This window comes from Alternaria atra (genome assembly GCF_907166805.1).
Source record: "Alternaria atra isolate CS162 genome assembly, contig: 21, whole genome shotgun sequence".
Classification (NCBI taxonomy): Eukaryota; Fungi; Ascomycota; class Dothideomycetes; order Pleosporales; family Pleosporaceae; genus Alternaria; species Alternaria atra.
Genome location: NW_025091319.1, coordinates 5,845,407 through 5,866,932, shown reverse-complemented (window position 1 = coordinate 5,866,932; position 21,526 = coordinate 5,845,407). Strand labels below are relative to the sequence as shown.

At 50.2% G+C, this 21,526-nt stretch overlaps 7 protein-coding genes across 7 annotated transcripts; 2 read left to right on the top strand and 5 right to left on the bottom strand.

Moving 5' to 3' along the window:
* Positions 1 to 7,836: 7,836 nt before the first annotated feature.
* On the bottom strand, positions 7,837 to 8,523 carry ALTATR162_LOCUS2378 (uncharacterized protein; the record flags this gene model as incomplete). Its single annotated transcript, XM_043309982.1, has 1 exon — positions 7,837 to 8,523. One exon carries the CDS (start codon positions 8,521 to 8,523, stop codon positions 7,837 to 7,839), a length of 687 nt encoding a protein of 228 aa, XP_043165917.1.
* Positions 8,524 to 10,084: 1,561 nt separating this feature from the next.
* Positions 10,085 to 10,642, bottom strand: ALTATR162_LOCUS2377 (uncharacterized protein; the record flags this gene model as incomplete). The annotated part of the gene is made up of 1 exon (XM_043309981.1): positions 10,085 to 10,642. The coding sequence occupies one exon, from the start codon at positions 10,640 to 10,642 to the stop codon at positions 10,085 to 10,087; it is 558 nt and encodes a 185-aa protein (XP_043165916.1).
* Positions 10,643 to 13,212: 2,570 nt separating this feature from the next.
* Positions 13,213 to 13,903, bottom strand: ALTATR162_LOCUS2376 (uncharacterized protein; the record flags this gene model as incomplete). The annotated part of the gene is made up of 2 exons (XM_043309980.1): positions 13,213 to 13,834; positions 13,890 to 13,903. 2 exons carry the CDS (start codon positions 13,901 to 13,903, stop codon positions 13,213 to 13,215), a joined length of 636 nt encoding a protein of 211 aa, XP_043165915.1.
* Positions 13,904 to 14,186: 283 nt separating this feature from the next.
* On the top strand, positions 14,187 to 15,051 carry ALTATR162_LOCUS2375 (uncharacterized protein; the record flags this gene model as incomplete). Its single annotated transcript, XM_043309979.1, has 2 exons — positions 14,187 to 14,517; positions 14,579 to 15,051. 2 exons carry the CDS (start codon positions 14,187 to 14,189, stop codon positions 15,049 to 15,051), a joined length of 804 nt encoding a protein of 267 aa, XP_043165914.1.
* A 248-nt stretch (positions 15,052 to 15,299) lies between these two features.
* ALTATR162_LOCUS2374 (uncharacterized protein) lies at positions 15,300 to 16,091 on the top strand (the record flags this gene model as incomplete). The annotated part of the gene is made up of 1 exon (XM_043309978.1): positions 15,300 to 16,091. The coding sequence occupies one exon, from the start codon at positions 15,300 to 15,302 to the stop codon at positions 16,089 to 16,091; it is 792 nt and encodes a 263-aa protein (XP_043165913.1).
* Positions 16,092 to 16,224: 133 nt separating this feature from the next.
* ALTATR162_LOCUS2373 (uncharacterized protein) lies at positions 16,225 to 17,902 on the bottom strand (the record flags this gene model as incomplete). The annotated part of the gene is made up of 3 exons (XM_043309977.1): positions 16,225 to 16,788; positions 16,839 to 17,459; positions 17,516 to 17,902. The coding sequence occupies 3 exons, from the start codon at positions 17,900 to 17,902 to the stop codon at positions 16,225 to 16,227; spliced, it is 1,572 nt and encodes a 523-aa protein (XP_043165912.1).
* A 1,370-nt stretch (positions 17,903 to 19,272) lies between these two features.
* On the bottom strand, positions 19,273 to 21,417 carry ALTATR162_LOCUS2372 (uncharacterized protein; the record flags this gene model as incomplete). Its single annotated transcript, XM_043309976.1, has 3 exons — positions 19,273 to 19,905; positions 19,957 to 20,937; positions 21,241 to 21,417. 3 exons carry the CDS (start codon positions 21,415 to 21,417, stop codon positions 19,273 to 19,275), a joined length of 1,791 nt encoding a protein of 596 aa, XP_043165911.1.
* Positions 21,418 to 21,526: the final 109 nt, after the last annotated feature.

The window sequence follows — 21,526 nt, the reverse complement described above, 5'->3', positions numbered from 1 at the left end:
TTCGTAGCGCCAACCTTAGATACCAGTCCCTTAAGCTTTTAGCTGATGGCAAGAATGGCGATGTAGTCCTGGCTATACCTCGTTCTGGTATCCAGAATCTTGGCTGGTGTACAGCTCTGGAGACCTTGAAGACAAAGGCACTACTTCCGTCCCTAGGAGTAGATCAGAACGCTGAAAAACATGCAGGATGACGGCAATCATCTGATAGCCACCGTTTGCGACTACATAGAAATTGACCATCTTGAGTGGCATTGTATGAGCTCCATCCTAGAATATAGCATTGAATACTTGCTGGAAAAGACATACTGGGAGCACGGGAGGCCATCTACCCTTGTCTTCTATGTTCTCGCGGAAATGGCTCGTGCGCAGGACTATCTTCGGACCAACAACCTGACTCATACCAATCTTGGTGCAGGCGGTAATATCATGCTTAGCAACAAGAACAACGATGCGTGGCCTTCTGTCACCCTTGTCGTTTTCAGCAGGGTCCTCACATATGACCAACGCAAGGAGATAGGACATGTCGTTCACTTGACTGTAAGGATGACAAAATCCGAAGAAACTATTCCTGAACATCGGCGTTCACCAAGTCTTCAGGAAGAAGATATAGAGACTGGTAACGAGATCTACAAGATGATACGTCTCCGGGCTTTTGAGAAAAGGGACAATGGGCACTTAGCAGGACTTTGCTTCATGGGTTCTACTTTCTTACTACACCTTTTCCAAAGTCTAAAGGATGATGTGGCACTTGAGGACTTATGAAAAAGTTAGATGACGTGAACACTACTGAGGCAGATGTACAAAGGCTGCTGATGGAGCTGGAGATAAGGATGGACGTGCTGAGCTTTGATGTGGCTTGGGCGCTAGAAGATAGCTAAAGAGTCGAGGTAAGGTCGTCATCGGCTTGAGATCTTCCGTACGTGTCGAGTATCTGGTGTTGCAAATCGAGGCGTATCTTTCGAATCTCCAGAATGTGCACTTCAAGTCTACGATCTACCTGGCAGGCGCTCAATCTCTCGGTGAAACTTCAGGCAATTTCTTATCCTGCTTTGCAACTCATAAGCATGAGGCGTATCCCAAAGTTCAGATGTTGTCTCATAGAGTACTCTCAGCAGATCCAGCAAGGAGTTCGATAGCCAAAGATACAAGCACTCATAGTGAGCAATCGATGAGTGATTCTGTCGAGACTCGATTGGTGATGTGCGCTTCCAGGACAAGGTAACTGTCCCATCGCTGATGCTCGCTCACAGGCTCTTCCGTCGCTCACCGTAGTCATTTATCTCGCCGCTGCTACATATGTCGTCGGCCCCGGGCTTTCTTTTACCCTGCGGAGGTTTCCCAAACCACAGCCAGCGGAGAGGCCGCCTTTACCCTCAGATCGGGCAGTTAAATTCGCTGAGGAGGATCGTACACACAAAGAGTGGCCTCCGAAGCGTATAGTGACGCTCTGAGAGCGTTGTGGCGATATTGCTGCACTACTCGAGGAAGGCACCTCCAGTGCACGGACCAACTGAAGTTCCTCGTTGCTTCAATTCGCTCTACCCCTTCCTCGAAACCATAGACTACCCCAACTCAATCACCCCAACAAATCGGGGCAATGACCTTGAGCTCGCTAATAATGGGGACGCTTTCCCATTCATACGATAAAGCAGCGCTGCTCGCTGCTAGCCTGCTGCCGTAGTAGGCGACGACCGAGAGATTGACCGAAGCCACCGAATCCACACCATCGATAGCATCGCTCACGACCGCGACATAGCCCAATAAAATACAAGAGAAGCTCCAGAACTTCTCGGTGTTCTCAGGGACGACCTCGTGCTGGTAGTATGTGTAGCCAAGCGATGTTGATTCGACTCCCTGCCTCTCTGTCGGCGAACGTCCCGCGAACCCTACCCCGCTCTGCAAAAGGCCTCCTACACGACGATTAACATACCTTTCCAAAGTTGTACCGCATACCAGACTCAAGGGACTACGGCGCTATGTATCGGGCTAATAGCATTTGGTATCTGTTCGGTTGCTGCCAGACTTCTCCGGAAGTACCGTTAGCCGCCCAGCTTGCGGCCAAACAGCCTCGTCAACCACCACAATACCTCGCCATTTGCCTGCGGAATAGGATAAGGTTAAGTATGACTTTGGGATGTCTCTTACCTCCATACCTGTCTCACCTTCCACAATCGTCCTAGTGGTTCCTGATCCGCTTTGGCACAACCCGGGTAGACCATAAAACGTGTAGATCGATGTGGTGGGCGTCTAGGTCTACGGGATTGGGTTGACAGACGGGAGCAGGAAGGCCCACACACATAGTGGTGTATACTCCGCCACGGCTCATCTCCAATGAGATGCTTTGCAAGGGAGCAGAGAGGTGAATTCAAACTCCCGCAAGACATGTGTTCGGCGATCCGGCCAGCAACATGCCTCTTTTCGAATTATGCCATAAACACGGACAATGGCGTCCTGTGCAATATCATTGCTGACATGCAATCCTCGGACATCATCGTCCTACCTCGGACTCACGACGTCGAAGTAGACGTCTCCTCCTCTGTGTCTCTTCGATATCCACCGCTTGGGGTCGAATTGAATGCCGGGAGTGAGGGGATAGATCGTTCACCTTCGTGCCTCTCCTGCCTCCGCGTCTCCTCATTACTGGTATCAGCTTTACGATCCGCAATGGTGAAAGCAGCCTCCGACTTCCAATTCGGGCGACCCTCAGCCGTTTTAGAGCTGTCAAGCATCAGCGCACTATGCAAAAGTCAAGCTACTGCGCGCTTCAGTCTAGAAGATCTGGGCCTACGCATCCGTTTGGGAGCTTTGTGTGGTACGAGTGATGCTGTAAATCGTCGCTGGAAGGAGAGGGTTCCGTTCGTGGTAGACTGATGTGTATGAGTTGAGCTTTTCAGCAGATCTCCAATCGAACATCCGCGGTGCCTTTTCGACATGAACCTTCAACTCATTCAGATACTCAACGATCTGACTGAGGCCGCTCGCCTCATTATCAGAGAGATTGTGTGGCCTTCGCATTGTAGAATTGCTGACAAGGACGCAGTCCTCGGAGGTCTCAACGATGTAAGCTGTACACATCGCTGTGTTCCGTGGCGGTTATCAGCTCTGGCGAAGTTGGACATGCCATTCACCTCCTCTCGCGATCAAAGCCCATGACTTTTAGACAAGCCGATCAATCTCCATTATGTCCCTGGAGATAGCATAGCGCATGCGTATGCGCCTGCTGGCGTCGATTCGAATTACATCGGCTCTGGTCATAGCAAACGACAGCGAATTCAGCATAGGTGCCTTCATCACGACAGCATTGCCGTCATATCTCTAGTACAGATCCAAGAGACGACAAATATGGCACTGTATGGCTGCTTCTGTAGCAGATGTAACAGAGTGCAAAGGATCTTGTCTGTCGACAACGAGATCACAGTGGTGGCAATCCTGCCACGCTATGAACGTGAGCTTCAGGGTTTTCAGATGATGATACGACAGCGAAATCACTCAAGTGCTCTTGTGAGGACTCAGTGGTGCGACTGGCGCGATAGCTCCGAGTCGAGCAAGTGTACCTCGGGCAAGATGCGGTGGTGCTTCCCTCGACGGTAGGGGCTGACACAGTCTGACGGACTGACATTTTACTGCCATGCTGTCGCACATTCATGTCTTAGCAAGTTTGGAGATGGTGCCCACTGACGACACGAAAGTCTGTCGTTTGGATGACGATGCTTCCCTTGTTTCCAAGTTCATCAGGGGTGCCTGCCGTGTCGGACGAAGACGGCATACCCCGCCATGGCATATTCCGACATCGTCCTACGAGCATCAAACCTCCTGCCATCTCCTCCACGCTGATGTTCGTCTTTTTCAACCTCTGCATTTGCCAGAAATTTCTTTCCATCTCTTTTCATCCCTTTTATCGTTCAGATTTGCGCATGAGTCAGTTCTCAAGGCTTTTCAACAGCGATGACTTGCTGATCACGATACCTGTCTTGGAGGCACTCACCAGACAGTATGTTGAAGGAACAATCCGTTTCGCAGACTGCCTGGTGATGAAACAATTGACTGCCAATTCTTCCCTCGCCATCAGAAACGAGTTGCGTTCTGAGAAGGGTAAAGAGTCGGAGAGTGGCTCACTTGCGCGGTGTGAGGAGCACTACGAGAAACGCAAAATCAGGGCGAACATTGCGAGAGACCCTCTACTTTCCAAATTTTGAATCGCCTTGAGCATGCCGTCCCAGTCGACTATGCTGCTTGGACTAGTCAAAAAGAGGAAAGTTCCCACGACGGCCGTAACGCAACCGCAGGCACGTAAGGCCAGACATTCGGCGTATCAAGCTTTGCCGTTTCGCCATCTTGTCATGATCAAGCGCGGTCGTACGATAAATTGTCTTCTCCAGATGCCCCTTGAAGGTCTCCAATCATACCCACCCGTCAAGGACTTCAGCCAGCCCGCCCATCCATCTTTTGCCATAGATACCCCGTTGTGCCTCCACTCATTCAAATATGCTAGAAGTGTCCCAACCGTTGTCATGGTACCTGTGTACCGCTCGGTTCGTATACGCTGGAAGGCGGCCGAGGTCAACAATCGACGTTCGTTCGTATGCTACGGAAGCGATGTCGAATTTGTCTGACTATCGGAAGGCAATGTTGTACATGGTTGTAACTAGAGGAGATTGCCCGGGTACCTGTCAGTACAGACTCCGGATACCTTCGCTGTGTGAAACGGGCACGTAGCACCGTACCATACCGTACTTCTCTCTTCAGAAGACAAGCCCTGTGTCGAAAGGTGTGAGGTCCGTAGCCTCAATACGACTGATCAGCCTGTCTATTCCGATGTCGTAAGATCTGCTTATGTTCCGTCCCCTCTCCAGGAAGACAGTAAGTCGACACAAGTTAGCGTTGGTGACATTGAGCTCTCCAACGCGGATGGTGTTAATGCCAGGAGATCTACTCTTCTAAGCAAGGAGAGAATCTCTTGCCCTGAGTCGTCCGAGAAGTTGTGTCAGTGGATGCGCCGTTTGCTGCCTCCTTTGTTCTCTGGAAGCATCGCCTGGGCGCAGCGCACTGCGACGCCATACATGATCGGCATTATTAGCGAAGTCATACTCCTTCGTAAAGACGAGGAGACTGTGGATTGCCCATGCGTGTCAGCTATGGTCGCCGCAAAATCTATCGAAGGCACCTCCACTACCTTTTCCCGCAACCGTGTGTTCACAGATTGCGACCTACCAGAAGGCGATAGGCGTTCAATCTGTGTATAGATGACTGCTGAATTCCTGTTGCTCGTTGTGTGCGTCATTCCGACGGGCCCGTTATTTGTGTGGCACTCTTGCGATACAGCGGAGGTGGTGCGGAAGTGGTGCGGACGTGGAGCGGTTACAGCCGCGGGTCAGTGATCACTTCGAGTGGCGTACTGTATTGATGCGGTTCGTCTGTGGACCCCAGGAGGAAGAGAGCGTCAGTGGTCTGGCAGCGTCATGCGTCTGTTGTGATGGTCCCCTTCGCCGCCGAGAAGATGTTGAAGCCGCGACTGGAAGGCGCTCTCTCGACCCACCTCCTTCCCGAGGGCATAGAACGGTCGCAATCTACAAAGGAATGATCTAAGAGTCTGTGAAACTGATAACGCTTCAGTTTGATACCTTGTTCCTGCCTGTGGGCGCTGGCGGCATCAGCGAGGAGGTTGCTGTCCGCTGCATCTGCTTCGTCGGCGTAACACCCGCAGATGTGATTCAACAGAGTATCAAACCTGCCAGACTAGTCATTCGGTCGCCTTGAGTCGTTCGCCTGCTTCTGTCATGATTTTAAGGTGGTGTCGTTGGTGTCGTGTGGTTGTTCGTGGGGTGGCGCCTCTAAAGCTCAAAGTCTCGCCCTTGTTAAGGAGTCAACAGATGACTAACTAAGACGAACAACAACACGATCCTGTTGGATGCCACCAGCGAGAGTCTAGCGGTCGACTTGCACTTCATGTGCTGGGTGACCAAGCACAATCACCTGTCCCTGCCCAGTTGCCCTCTCATCAACAGTGACTACAGCAATTCAGAAGCTGTATGATGCACATCCCAACCAAGTCTTGTTGGATATATGTACGAATTAAAGAGTCACTATTCTATCAACAAAACACTTACTAACTCGTAGCTTAGGTCCAAATCGGCCGGCGGTAATAGGAGTAGGCAAACGACACCGAGCTGAACTCATTCTTTTGCACTTGCGTTCGACTCTCCGTAGGGTCGGACATTCAGACACGCGGCCAACGTTTTACCATTAATTTCTACTTCCCTTCTTGAGCCCTCACTTTCGAAGCGGGGGTGTTGGTACCGTTTGTGTCTGCAGTGGTACAGAAGTTCAGCCTGACCCTTTTTTTGGTGCCAGCGAGAGATTGATGAACGTGACTTATGGCATCAACATTGGCACATTGCAATGTACACGTACCAACGAAGTCTTATTGGTTACATATTTGCAGAGGTTGGCCTCTACTTCATCAATAAGGAACTCACTAACTCGTGATCTAGGTGGAAAGTGATGTGGGCTGTCGACAACGCAGCTGAACACTTTTTTGCCCTCGTGTTCGACCCCGTGTACACTCAATTGCGGAGTTGAACTTCTACCTTTTTTTGTGAAAGTTCAGTGCACACAACTTATTGCTTTGGCGTTGTTGTGCCGCACCACCCAATGCCATTGGTTATCAGCAAGTAAGCAACTTTGCAGTATATTGCAACCATCAAACAAGGCCCTCGGAAGCCACGTGGCTAGCACATGGCACGAAGAGTATTTCAAAGTGGCAGCAAGAAACCCCTCAGAGTCGTTGACAGTACTGGTTGTTTGTTGGTTGTACGAAAGCTCTGGCGCACGCAGCAGACGGGATGTGATTTCGACGAACATTCCCTTATTGACGACTCTGCCGAAAGTCGCAATTAAAATAACTTGAAAGAGCTAGCTGAGAAAATACAGTATACACCATGAGGAAGGGTTAATATAAGTAGGCCGGACGATGTCGAGATCTTGGTGCGGCGAATCTGATCTAGTGTGGCATTAGTACCACGCTAAGGCAACTTCACCAAATCTCAGTATCGCCGACATAAGCTGAACAACTACATTCAAAGGCTATCTAAGCTTATACTCCCGCCCTAGAAGTGCTTGGATCTGCACGAATGGATGTGCTTTTCACATTCAGGTATATTTGAGTGGAGCTGTTCTGGCCACTGCTGTTGTTGCAGTCCCGCAGCGCATGCGTTCCATTCATGATTATAGTTGTGTCTTCCTTAGCCGATCTTGTCTGCTTCCCAATGGCCTCATCTTCGACTACAGGGACGTCAATTGGCCATCGGCATATATCCAAGCCCTAGGAGCACGTTGTTGTAATGCTCGCAGGCACGCTGTATGACCTGCGCCCATGCACCGATCCACCACTACCTGGTGTCTATCTACATGCTCTATGCTGCCAGATTCCATGCCCTGAGGCAAGTCTGCCCATAACTCATGCAACTCAACAGTAACTTTGAGAAGTGCTGACTGGACGTGAGCAGCCATGGTTGTATATGTGATCTCAAAGTCTGCGGACTTCATATCGAACAACCGTGCATGTCCACCGATCCTTTCGATTTCCTTATGAACAACATTGTTGATCGTTCGGATGTAGGCCTCCTGCCTCAGAGCGAGTATGCGATTTATCGTAGGTTTCACACTAGTTGTGTCCAGTTGGCTGAGATGGTGCGTATGGTGGTAGTAGCCTAAGCTGGTGTAGTATACTACCTTCGAGTCTGGATGACGGCGATGGTAGGCTTTTGCATCTTGCAGCCCTGCAAAGCGATCGTATTGGGCTGCTGTGTTGTCACAGTATAGTCCTGTTCCATCCAGCTAAGCGGGTTCAGCTGGGACAATAGCACTGTCTTGCTTTGTGGTTGTGATCCGGAACATTGAGTGCACCTCGGCGACATGGACCTTTACAGGGCTTCCGTGTTCGGTCAGGTAAAGGACATGTACTTCTTGATCTGACAACACGTTCTTGATATGAGCTTCGTGTATCTCGATCGAGGGATGAAGGTCTGAAAAAGTGAGCTTGTGATTGCGCATCACGGGAGATGGAAGTATAGACGAACCTTCGCAGAGATACGCAATCATGGCGGCAAACACCACCAGGACAGTAGTGCAACTGTTCAAAGAGAGAAAGGCCAGCTTTCCGCCAAGAGAGAGGAAGCTGTCCTCGAGAAGGGAACTCGTGCCCGGGTAGTCGTACCTCTCGAGCGCGACAATTTCACGCCGACTCTCACTTCCATAGTGGACGACCCTGTCTGATATGGCCGGAAACGAGTTCGTCGTATCGCTGTACTCGAGGGAGAAGACGTGGATCATCCGATCGATACGGCGCAGATGCCGGATTTGCCTGTGATGTTCTTGGCAGGTAAAGCTGCAGAACTTGTCGGGATTGAACTGGTCGGGATTCTGTGTATCCCTGTCGCGTGTGTTCAGATATGGTTCGGCATTGCTTACTAGGCGGCTGCAAGTGATATCCCAACATGTGGCCGCTCCTTGTGTTTGGGTCATATTCATGTATGGCTTGAAGGATTTTCCATGCGTAGGGAAGCTATGGATTGAGCGTGTCGGAAACTGTCACCAATTTCGCAGGATCGTAGGATTGGAGCTCTTTCTCGAGCATCTAGTGGGGTTTGTGTTCAAAGTCCGTTTGGAGTAGACTCTGCGTGCGCGCTGAACAGGGATGTGCGTCTAGCAGCCTTTCACTTCGATGCTGCGGTTATGCCGCCAACACGAACCATATCATCTCACACGCTCAATAACCAAGCAAAGATTATGGTTTCTTCTACTAATGTGCCTCCCTCGCTCGAACTTACGGTCAAAGAAGACCTCAGAATCTACCCCGTCGCATACGACTCCGCCGTTACCGCCTACCGCTTCTGCTCTGTCTCGTCTTTTGGCACCAGTCACTTTGGCGACGAATATACAACGGTAGCGATTTACATATCAAACCTAGGCACAATGCACGTGGGAACGACGAAAGCGCAGGAGATCTCATACAAGAACGTGTGACAGTATGGCACCTTCTTCTCAGTCTTCTTCGAGCCGATCAAAGCGTGACTACAACGTAGGCAACTCGTTGCTTCTTGTTCAGACCCCAGTAGCTAACATCATTAGTAAAACCTACTAGGTCAGCCTTGTATCTGCTGTTGTCAAACCTGAGCCGATTATAATCTTTATCCTGGCGTCGAAAAGCCCAATGTCGTCTTCTCAATCCTTCATATATGCACGAAAGACAGTTTTGGAGTCATCGTGGACGGCACAGGGGAGCAGTTCGGTCGGTTCCAGTCGAACGCAATTTTTAATGGTGGAAACTTTTGGTATCTCTATATCGGCGATGAAAACCATGAAGAGGGTGGCGATCTTTGGTAGGTCTGAGAGGATACGAGGACGGATGTTGGTTCAGCATTAGAGCCAGCTTGCGCAGGGTGCTGCATAATCTGAACTGGGAGAGCCTGGAGAAGACACGATATCCTGTTCGAGAGAGATACATATGTGTGGAGTCGTAACAAAGAGCTCTAGCTACTGCCCAAGCCCCCTGGGACTAGGTAGTGGCAGCACATGGTCTACCGCAAATTGTTGCATCAGCAGTTCCCTAACATACACAAGAGTAAGCTCTATCTAGTAGATGATACCGTAGCCTATTGATCAAGCTCTAAGAGCTCTTCGGAGTTGTCTAAAGCTTGCTTGTATAAGTAGGTGCCGGTGAACACCAAGCCGTATGACCACCGCCTACAGTATAGATTGACTAAACGCGCTTTTAATAGAGAATCAGGAGGTTATATAATGGATAGCCCGATGATTAGATCGTATCTCTGTACGCGCATTGCTGGAAGGTGCGTGCTCATGTCTCGCCACGAGCCTGCCAAGGCTGAAGACCAACCCGACGAGTCCACCGATACTCTACCACATCAATCGTACAGATAAATCAAACATGATACTTGCAATTCGAAGTCTATGAAGGAGTCTCGAATGAAGATTTGATGCACAACTGTGGTGGTTTGGGTATCGTGATTTAATTAGGCTCAGCCATACGTCCAGGCGACGAAAGCGAATTGTCGTCCGACACCTCTCAAGGATTTTGCCACCGAGTGACCTGTACACCCCCCGAAACTCTCTCCAGGGATCCAATGATATTCTCATGGCCGGTACCAAAACAGTCTGTTGCGATAAGCTTGTGGTGTGTCTCCCTGTCGACACCGGGCGGAATGTGGACGTGATCCAGTTTGGCCACGAGGGACTGAAGACTGACATTAATGGAAGCAAGTATCCACTGCTCGAGGTCTTTCCACTCTCCAACGCTTTTGTTCGCCAGTATACTAGGCCCTCCAAGACCAGTGATCTTTCCGTACACCTCATTGTCGACCGTCCTGATGATGGCTTCTAACCGGGAATTCCGCCAGCGAGTAGTCTCACATAGCTCCTGGAGGTGAACCATGTAAGCACCACCTAGATGCGTACATCTAGGTGGCCTTGCCGCCGCCCTTCTCGGATCGACAGGATATCTCCTGACAGCGTATACTCCCGGTGCTCGAAGATATTGAGACGCTGAAGCATCGATATATAGTCCCTCTTCCTCAACGAGTCCTTCGTGTTGCGGATAGGCGTTCGAGGAGACGATCTTGAACATCGTGTGGATAGGTGCGATTCTTCATCACTCGCCGCTGATGACATCGATGCAAACGACAGGAAGAGGCTCAATTACTCCGTTTAGATCTACTTCTTCTATGCTGATCGGAAGGCATAGTTCTGGTTTTGTCTCGTCAGTGGACAGGATTCACTGTATAAGATCCAAACTTGACGCACCCTCTAGCAGCCATGCCAGAATACCTGCAAAGAGCTTGCACACGAAGACACAATGGTTGTGAGCTTTCATAGCATCCTCCGCCTCAATTGAGGTGTATCCAGATTCCCGAGCAACGTATTGATGGCCCAATTTTTCTTTGCGGCAGACGAACAGATGCAGTTCGTTGCCTACTGTCTCTTGGCGCAAGAGTATACGCCGATCGGTCACTCGTGTGACTAAGGAGAAGGTATCGATTATAAGCGTTGTTATTCGAATAAGAACTCGCCTCTGCAGCGTCGCTTGCTGGTTGCTCATGTTGGCCCGGATCTGCTTGTCGTTTTCGCGTAGGATAGGTGAGGTATCGACGAAGAAGGTTAAGGCTATATGTTATCGAGATTAAAGGGTGTCGTAGGTTGGAAAGCCGATTTTGTGTGCGAGATGCGTCGGCAATGGACGGGAGGTGTCGACCCTGGTGTTCCAGTCTCCCAGTGACTTGGCCTTCTCCTAACCAGATCGCGGAACCGGCCAACAACTTTCTTCACGTTCACCTCATCTTAGTCCCGTACATATTGAACGAGACAAAAGCTAATCTACCATCTTATCTATTACCCACAAGATACCACAGACGCACTTTTACTCGAGTCTTCGAATTTGGTGGCCGAATGCGCGGATCACTGGGTTGTCAACAGCGCCACAAACTAACAAAATGAGTCTACGGATATCTTCCAAAGCAAGGCTCGGGGAGTTACAACACGAGAAGACACCGCAAGTGCGAGATAACCGCCGCTGAAGAATTCGGCATAGCTGGGGCGTATGAGCAAAATCACTATCACGAGTCGGCACGTAGCGCCTCGTTGATCTATATAGCCACAGAGGGATGACCACATGCAAAGACGATAGGAAATTTCACTAAAGATCTTTGCAAAGAAGCATAGAACAGAATGTATGATGCTTTCAATTGGTCAAGTGTGAGCGATGTGCAGCGAAGGCAGTGAACTTCAAATCTATGAGACTGGGCTATAGAGCCACGAATCTGATGCTAAAGCTGTATGGCTACCATATGGAAGCTATCAGATCTTATAGAGCTTTTCAAAGGAATTGTGCGAAGATCTGTTAGCATTTCCTGGGTTTTTTGTGATGGAAAGCCCGTCATTCTCCGCACTGTCACCTAGCCAATCTCTGCTCCCCCACCGCACAAGTCCTACCAACGGGACTAAAAAGCAAAAACGACTGAGTGAGCATCTTTGACACTGTCAGTACTCGAAGCAAAAAAAGATGACCGCGGCGCGGCTTTGTACTCCTTGGAGATTCGGTCGCACTGCCGATGATCAAATTAGCGAGTTCTTAAGGAACTACAGGGCGCGGAACGCGATTTGACCAAGCAGAATACATAGTACACACTCCGGTTAAGCCTTCTAGTGGTATGATGTGGATCTATTAATTGTATTATGTAGCTAAGTGATGTCTGTGGGGTAGGCGATTTGGTGGTTGCTTTCGCGGGGTGAACGACTGGCTAGAGCCTATATGGACGTTGATCTCGTGCCCCTGTCGAACTACGCAACTGTTTGCTTTGCCCGGTCACTGGCTTTGGCGAGGCTACGGTGGTTTCATCACCAGTACTTGGTATTTATCACGTCAGTGAGGATAGCTTCATGCTTTGCAATGCCCTTAGCTCTACCGGCGACGTTGTTCTTACAAGTGAGGATATGATCACTCTACCCGCATATACGCCTCGGAAAGTATTTGGGGCTTCATGCAAATGCCATGAATCATCCTATGAGATCCTTACGTCCATAACTTGCCCCTGGGTATCCTGGGTATCGGCATCAAGTCACGCCACAGGGTTATTTTGAGTTTAAAACCGCTGCTGTTACGGAATATGGGAACCACAACGATGAGAGAAAAGTATATCAAGTTTCTCTCATTTTTGTCTTGATAATCCCACAACTGCTAAAGAAAGCCTCAGTCTGGTTAGCGTGTCGCACGACTTGCTGCTGACAGCGCATTACAACCCCCATACTATGAATCCGAAAAGTATAGCTTGACGGAGACTTTCAACTTGTCATTGATTCATCAAGAACTATTGGAGTATTGCATCTTGCCTGGAGGCATGCAGGCACATCTCCACGCGCCTGTCCGGCTGTCTCCAAGCTTGCGTGCCAGTCGCAGTTTTGCTTCATTATCTCCCAGTCGTCGCACTCGCTATTCTTTCCTGCCCTTACAATGAAACGAGATGCGTTGTCGTCGCGCCGTGAGTCCCGCAAATAGGAGGTAGGTGTCGGCTCCGGTAGGAAGTAGTGCGGCATCGAGATGCGAGGGGAGCGTAGCTTGAGCTATATCAGTTCACTACTTTCCAGATCGGCATGATTGTGCGTACCTTTACTGCGCTCATTAGGTCTTAGGAGAAGATCACATCATCTGATGGAGAGGCTGTGGTATGTGCCAGACGCGTGATAGCCCTTGTAGGCCGTGGCCAGGCTTGAATGCCACCTACTGCCCATGGTTTCGCGGAGCTCTTCGAACGCCTCATCCCAGCCATTTCCTCCATATTGTTGTTGGTAGAGTTTCAGGTGACGCAATACCATGGAATCTAGGTCCTTGTCGGTGAATTCCGCACCACTCACAGCTAGCAGCTCTTTTACGGTGCTTGCCTTTTGGAAGACGAGAGCGAGGAGGAGCAAGGAGGTGTCGTCTTCGAAGAGATTTGCCGCGTGGATGAGGCTGTATCGGTGGATGAGGAAGTACTTGAATGTGATGTCCTTGGCTGAACCAGTCAAAAGCATATCTGCGTCGGCGCTCGTGTCGACCTTGCTGGCAGCGTGGAAAAGATAGTTGTTCACACATGCAGCCAGCTTGGAGATCTGGGCGCCGCAACTGCTCTTGAGGAGGGGAGTCGCTTTGGTATGGAGGATGCTGAGCGGATGCTCATTCTTTGGCTTGATCCGACATGCGTCTTCGATGGCTGCAAGAACGGTGGGGTAGTCTGAGGTAGGGTTGCCCGATTTTGTCTTGGTATAGTAAGTATCCGACAAAGATCTACAGTTCGTGTGTTAGTTTCCTGACTGGAGTCTTGATCGCAAAGTTGACTGACTTGAGCTTGTCCATTGGATTCCCGGCCGAAGTGGTTTACGAAGTCGGCCAGTATGGCCTCCAAGACCTACTTCTGGTTGACTTCGCTCATCTTGCTCTTGTAGATGGGTAATCATATGGAAAATCAATAAATTGAGGCAAAGATGTGGTGAGAGGCGTGGGTAGCTCAGGCACTTTGGAGGGCACGCGACTCCGCGCTAGTGACGGTACTTAGACGCACACGCCGCGAGAAGATGTGATGACAACTCTTCCTACCCCTCCTTTCTGCTACGCTATACGGCTATCTTCTTCAACGATCATGACCACAAAGGCATCCCTACCCAGCACTCGCGTCGCCGCTACCCTTCCAGCCCTTTCTCTTCGACAGATTCTCCTCGTACATCTCATCGTATTTCAAGAAGCGGTCTTCGGCTACCATGTCCGTGACTTCAATCTGATCAGATGGATTCAGGAGGCTACCCATACAAGCTTTCCTGTAGGCCTCTTCATACGGGACAATGAATCGGACCTGAGACTCCCCGACACGGCACGACTCAACTCAGATGGGGTATATCGGGCTTGGGTCATGAGGAACCACTGTGACACATTTTGCGCGGTTATGCAGCGTTTCGTAAATCGGCACCTAGACGGTAAGATCCTAAGGGCTTGAAAAAGACTTTGCGCCAGAGGCAAATTACTGATCATGTACAGAGTTTCTTGGGCTCAGCGACCCGACTAAATGGATGCGTTTCCTTGCCATACCCCAGCTTCGTCTTGTCTCGGATACAGAGAATCTTTCCAGTATTATCGGTCACTCTGTTTTGTTGATAACTGACGGCAACGGTGAGAAGCACATGTTCGATGGCATTATCGACCAATACGGACGGGATTGGAAAAAGCATTGGCTTATGACAAAGGAAGAACTTATGAGGAGCCATATGAACTTGGGTCGAGGTTTGAAAAAACGCCCTGAAGGAGAGGCGGCCGCCCTTCGTGCGAGACTAGATGGTGGAAAATACCAACACGGATACTGGGCTGTCGCGAGCAGACGCATGGAGCAGATATTCCATGAATTAGATGGGATGTCCCTACGTGGGTACACCGAAGATGACATCGAGGCACGGATCCGCTCTTTGAGCAAGACCAAGCTCGTGGGTGCGTATGAGGAAGCGCTGGCACAGTAGGACATGTGTTTTTGACTCAGTCTATGACGAGATAGTGCCTGTATTACAACAGAAAATACAATTCCGTGTCCTTGAGCTTCGACGATCGTGAAACAGTCAGTGAAGCCGCTCTCAAAGCTTACAGGGGTGCACCTACGTACCAGTAGCGCCAAATTCCAAGACAAATCGTGGCCGCCCCTCCGAACTCTTGCAACCTCTAAGACACCAACCACTCAAGAAGAAGCCGTCCTCCTGCTCATATTATCGCCATGGCATCTGCTACAGCTACCACAATCGCACCACCTCTGTCCCTGGAAGAGGTCCTGCACGTATACCTACTGTGCTTCGATGCCGCCGCTGACGCCTTCCCACAAGCACCCGCCGCGTATGCGCTGCCGTATCACCACCCCTCTGTCCCAGTCAAGATCTGGAAGATTTGGTCAACAGAAGACCTGAAAACCAAGCCGCCTAAACACCTCGACCGCTTCACCTTCCTACCGCCAGGGCTGAACGACGCGCTCGCGCGCAAAGACATGTGCGACTGGTTTTGCCTGCTCCTAGAAGAAGAGGTGAGCAAGAAGATGGGGGAGTTATTTTATGGACGTGCGCGGTGGTTGATGTATTGGCCAAAGATCGACTTCTTGTTGGCTTGGCGTGGTGGTATGAATCAGCTCACGGTGCCAATGCATTCCGTACTTCTCATCGAGACAGGCGATGGCAGAGAAATGATCATGGATGGCACTTTGAGGCAGTATCTTTGGGAGTCATCAACTTGGCTTGAGACGTGGGAAGAGTGTTCCGCCAGACGTGTGGACAGACAAGACAAGCGTGAGGACTGGATGTTCCCTCAAGAGGAAATTAAGTACGGGGCGGGGCATGCCGCAGCGCGTGTGGCAGGTGGGTTCTGGGCCGCAGCCTTCTGGAGGTTGACGCACTTGTTCAAAGACTTGGACTGGGAGGAATTGAGGAGTTTGAGAACAGTCGAGCGCATTGAACACGTCAAGAGGATGGCCGGAGAAAGGTTCGCCGATCTCCACGAAGAGGCCCTCAGGTTTGGATGAATCGACGGAGGTGAAGACCAAATGGAACAGATATATGCGTGAAGTTCTTGAAGATGACGTGTGGTCAAGAAATGGATACCTATGTGTAAGGCGCTCGAACGCTGACCACAAACAATGTGCAACTACAACCTCCTTATGCTGTCGGCGCCCACTTGCTCTTTGTCCTTATCCTCGCACCGTAGATATAGAAAAGAATAGGCACAGGAATAAAAACTACGCAGATAAAGCCTAGAAGACTACTTGCCCAAGGTACACCAAGTCTGTGGTACATGACATGCGTGAACAGTGGGAAGAAAGCCCCCGCGAAAGAACGGATGAACGTATTGACCGCGATGGCGCTGTTGGAGTAGAAGCCATAGCAGTCGATGAGGTAACTCATACCTTGCCAGAAGGGTACCATGCAGCCAAAACCGAGGAGAGCGACAGAAAGCACCTGTGGTACCCACGTGCTGTTTGGGTTGCTAGTCCAGGCAAACCAAAAGAGACCGACTGGCAGCGCGACGGCCCCAACGATCATGGGCGGTAAGCGTTCCTCCGGAATGATCTTGCCGTGTTTATGGAATGCGCGCGTAAAGTTGGTGGCGGAACTATAAGCGATGCAGCCAGCCCCCAGTAGAATGCCGACAATGAAGGCACCAAATGGCAGCTGAGAGACTCCTAAAGACCAGCCACGTTCTTCGTGAAATGACACAGGGAACTATCGGTTGTTAGAATCTGACAGCAAGGACTATATGGGTGGAAACTCACTGCCTCGAACAGTAGGTAGACGATACCGTACAAAAAGCTCATGTAGGCTGTTACAAGTGCTAAGATTGGCTCCTGAATGAACATGATGAAGGGTCTCAAGAGGTAGACATTTACCACTTTGTCGACAGTCAACTTGTTCTCATCCGCTGCAGCGTGGTACTTGCCGTTGCCCGTCTCCTTCCGCAACCTGGCGGCCCGCAACTGTAATATCCTGGCGGCTGAAGTCTCCGGAATGACAAAGAAACCAAGGACCCCAAACAAGCCAGCCATTATCAGGGTAATCCACGATGTCCATCGCCATCCAAGGTGCGATTCTGTGATGAAACCACCGGCAATAGGGCCTGCTACCGGCCCAGCGAATCCACCAGCGGCAAAAACACAAATGGCATAAGACCTGGGAATTGGATCCCACAAGTCTGCAAGAGCTCCACCTACGACTGCCAGAGGTGCAGAGGCGAAGAATCCACCGAGGAAGCGGCCAACGCATACTGTTGTAATGTTCTGCGCAAGGGCTACTGGAATCTGGAAGATGGCAAAGAGTGCGAAGCCGAACATTAGAGGGGTTTTCCGACCAAGGACCTCTGACATCGGCCCAAATGCAATTGGACCAAATACAAAACCCTTGAATGTCGTGTCAGGTGCCGGACTGTTGATTAACGAGAAGAGGCTGAACGTACCAGAACGAATAGTGCTACACCGAGAGTAGCTGTGACCAGTTCGACATTGAACTTCTCCTGGACAACACCAATGTTGACACTGAATATTGAGCTGGCGAATGTGACTGTAAAGACCATCAGGCCCATGGAGATAGTGATTCCCCATCTTCGCTTTGGGGTCCAGCTCTTTGGGTTGTCAGGGTCGTTGGGTCCTTCGAACTCTACAAAGAAGCGCTCTGTATCTGTTGGAGGTGGTACGGTGCTGCTTGAGCCTTTCTCCAAGTCATGCGTCGTGTCTCCCTCGCTCTTTCTGTAATCATCCTCTTTCGCATCTTGGGATTGTTTTGGAGGCGATCGAGGCGGCACCAATGCCGGTGTAGACTGGGGACCTATGCTTGAGTCCGTCATCGCGTGCAAGAAGCCTGGGAGTTGGTGATATAAGGTCTTGGCTACAGCAACGGGGCACCAAGTATTTGTATCATCTCCAACATGGACTCGTGGATATGTCATTATTCCCGGCTTTTAGGTGGATTTAACGATACGCAAACGACGATCTTCTGCAGCCGCCCCTTGACCCACCTTCAGCGCCGAGCCATCTCTGCGAAGGGCCACTTGGCGTTTTACCGTGTGTTTGGTGCTGTCGCGCCATAATGAGGCTCCGCCGCTGCAGTGTCTGATCAGGCCGTTGCTGCGGTGAAAGGATGGCGTCCTGAGCAGAAAGGAGTTGCAACGTCATCGATCTGTTGAGGTGCTTTTCCTGAAGCAGATAAGCGCGAACCTCTAATGCGGCTACTTTCCCGGCCCGTCCACCAACTTTCATCCGACCTCATCTCTGTCAGCCCTTTCGTACAACGCGATAGATCACAAGCGCCCTTACACATTTATTTTTATCATTCAGGGCGTAAGTTGGGCTCGTGCTTTCGGCATTAGCTTGTCGCGAGCCTATGAGGAGAGATGAAGGTATGCGCGTCACAGTACCGACGTCCACGCTGAAGCTGGAGAATCGCATCGCGCTGTCGCAATTTTCAAAGTACTTTGTTCGATACTGGTTGGTCACATACAGCTTCCGATTGCTACCTGGAAGTCGATTACGTTCATGTTGAACTAATGCAGACTTTACCACATCACCATGAAAAGGACGCGAAACGCTCTTGAAAATATCTACGGAGAATGACGCTCCTGCCGACCGCACGCCTGCTGAATGTAGGCCTGGCAGGTTCTTCCCGATATGGTCGTCCTGTTTTGTGATTTCCAATACGCCTTCCTTGCTCTCGGTGACCCGCGCAGCATTCTCGTCGTCCTCGATCCTTCCGGGTAACAGTTTGGCTTCGCGAAGACCCTCTACACCAAGGAAGGGTACCAAAAGCAGGTGTTGAGGGACAAGGATAATCATAGAGGAAATTGCTCTGGTGACAATCCAGAGAAACACGTGAAAAGGCATGATGCCAGCACGCAACTCGCTGGATAAGGTAGCAAGAGTGACATCCGAGTAGGTCCTGGACTTTGCGTTTGACTTCCAAGCTCTGAATCTGAAGGTGGTGATACAGAGGCAAACATACTATTTGGAGAGAGGTGTGTCATCACTGCATTGTTCGCACGATAGTCTTCTGCAAGTTCTTTCTTGATGATACTTCATCCGTCTCGGTCAATCTCTCTATCGTCACCACTATCAACTCCAGCCCTGAAGGTCTCTACGGTTGAATTTTCAATTGTCAGCTTGCATCTCATCAGACTCAGCCAATTCTCCAAGCGCTTCTGAGCCTGGCCGCTCACGATCCCTATTCTACTCCATCTCCACTTATCCTGTTCTTTTCGTCGTTCGAATCGATGACACCTTGTGATGGTGATGGAATATCGATATCCACGTCCGAAAAGGAGGGTTTTAGGGCCTCCGTTTCTGATTTCATCTTTGTGTCAGACTCGTCTTTCTTAGGCCTCTGGTTGGCACCGTCTTTGGGCCGCGCTTTCTTACCCCCAGTGTCTAGATCTAAGTCTTTCTCATGGATCTTACGCTTCAGACCTTCCCACGCCTTATGAATACCACTAGCCGTCAATCCCGGGAAGGTCTCCTCGTTCAGCGACCTCTTAAGCTGAAGGAGAAGTTTCCAATAGGAGCGCTCGTACCATCCTTTCTCAACCTTGATACTGCACTTGTTGAGCTCCTTTTCAAGGGCTTCCTCCGTTTCGAGAGTGAGTATAAGAAGTAAAACCCAATTGTGCTCGTGTAGCGTATGAGGCACCTCGTTTATAAGTGTTGAGACGAAGCCATTCCGTAATGTTGGACCTAGAGCTAGCAAGTCTTCCGCACTTCTTTTCTCCAGGTACTGGATATTTGCGATGATCATCGTTGGATCTATCTTAGGCCGCTCATCATATCCACCTGATAAATGGTCTTTCGTCTGCTGGGGCTCCTATTCACTATTAGGGATTGGATGAGAAGAAGGAAGATCGATATCTCGCACAAAGCGCAGCCTGATGTCACTAAGATTTCTTCCCCGTTCTGCAGACCAGTTCAGTGATTCAAGGTAGTAGTCATGCGTAGTTTTGAACACTTCGAATGACGTTTCAAGGCCAAGTGCTTTAGCTTTCTTGTACTGGTCGTCATCCCAGAAGTTGTATTCGTCCTCTCTCCATGGGAACCAGTGGTAGCGTCGTTGCGCTCGTTCCAGGATAGCCTCAAGCATTTGCATTTGGGATATCGCATTTGAATCGCTGTTAATACTAACGGAGGGGGTCGATGCCGCTCCTGGAACCACACTCACTGGATGAGCGGACTCCTCGCGATCGTTGGGTGAGCTCTTAGGACCTTTCTCCTTTGTACTACTCCGCAGGCCTTTCCTTCCCTTGATCTCGTTCTTGGATGAATCAATGGTCGATGTACCTTTTGCAACGTTGTTGGTCAAGTTTTCCCATACGGCTGTGTCGGGGTATAGAGGGTCCACATTCGGATCGCCGATTTGGAACTCGATGAGAACAATGTTTTCCATAGTGGCTTCGTCGCGGACTTTGAACAGATCGAGCTTGGTTTTTAGTTTAACCACCTTTGCCCACTCACCCTTTGATGTTTGTGACACATGCTTCACGTTACTGTACCAAAGCAACAATCCGTTGGATCGAGAGAGTAGGTATTCCCAATTTTGCTTCACTTGTCCCCATTTTCTGCGGGCGATGATGGTGCCTTCGAACGCTTTCTCGTCATTCGCTAGGAAGCTTTCGTTGCGTGACTTGATGTCAACTGGTTCGAACCAGAGCTCCTCTATCGCAAGAGAAACTACAATCTTGTCGGATTCTGCGGTCCTCTGTTCTTCTTCGGCTCGGCGCTCGGCGTTAATAAAACGTGGTGGTAATTCCAGATTTTTTGTCTCATCTGGTTCGTTCGTTCGACTGTGTTGAGGAGCTGTCATATCGTCCGTCATTGCGTGATCCATATCTCCAGATGCCCGCTAGCAAAATGTAATGACAGAACAGGGCTATAACATTCGCGACACCCCCACATACATTTATAGTTCTTCCGGTCAGGTAGCAATCATGATTCAGATCATGCATGTTGATCGCGTCTAGTCTGGCGGATCGTTTGTGATCCCTTGACTAAACCAGATACGAATCAGCTGAGATGGCTGGACAAAGTGAGAGCCGAAAACAGGATGGTTGGTCTGGTTCTAGACCCAGGATGCTCAAGAATCCTCTGCGCACATGCCTTGTGCTAACTCCTACACTGACTAAATTAATACCCATTAACCTTTCACATCACAGCGGAGCTTCTCCTTAATTATGCCTCTGGCTTCAGTCAGGGCGGCGGCCTCGTCCGGGTTGTTGATGGCGATCTGCCAGACGGCATACCAGGAAGGCGACATGTGCGCCGCGGAGATGGTGGCTGGGGTGGTCTTGACCTCGTAGACCTCCGACGTGAATGTGTAAGGCATGTTGTGGGTATTTATAGGTATTGAGGTGTATCAGGATGTGTGATGTTGACGGTGAAAAGCTTTGAGGAGGGCCAGATAGGATACACAGACACAAGACTAGGTTTTAATT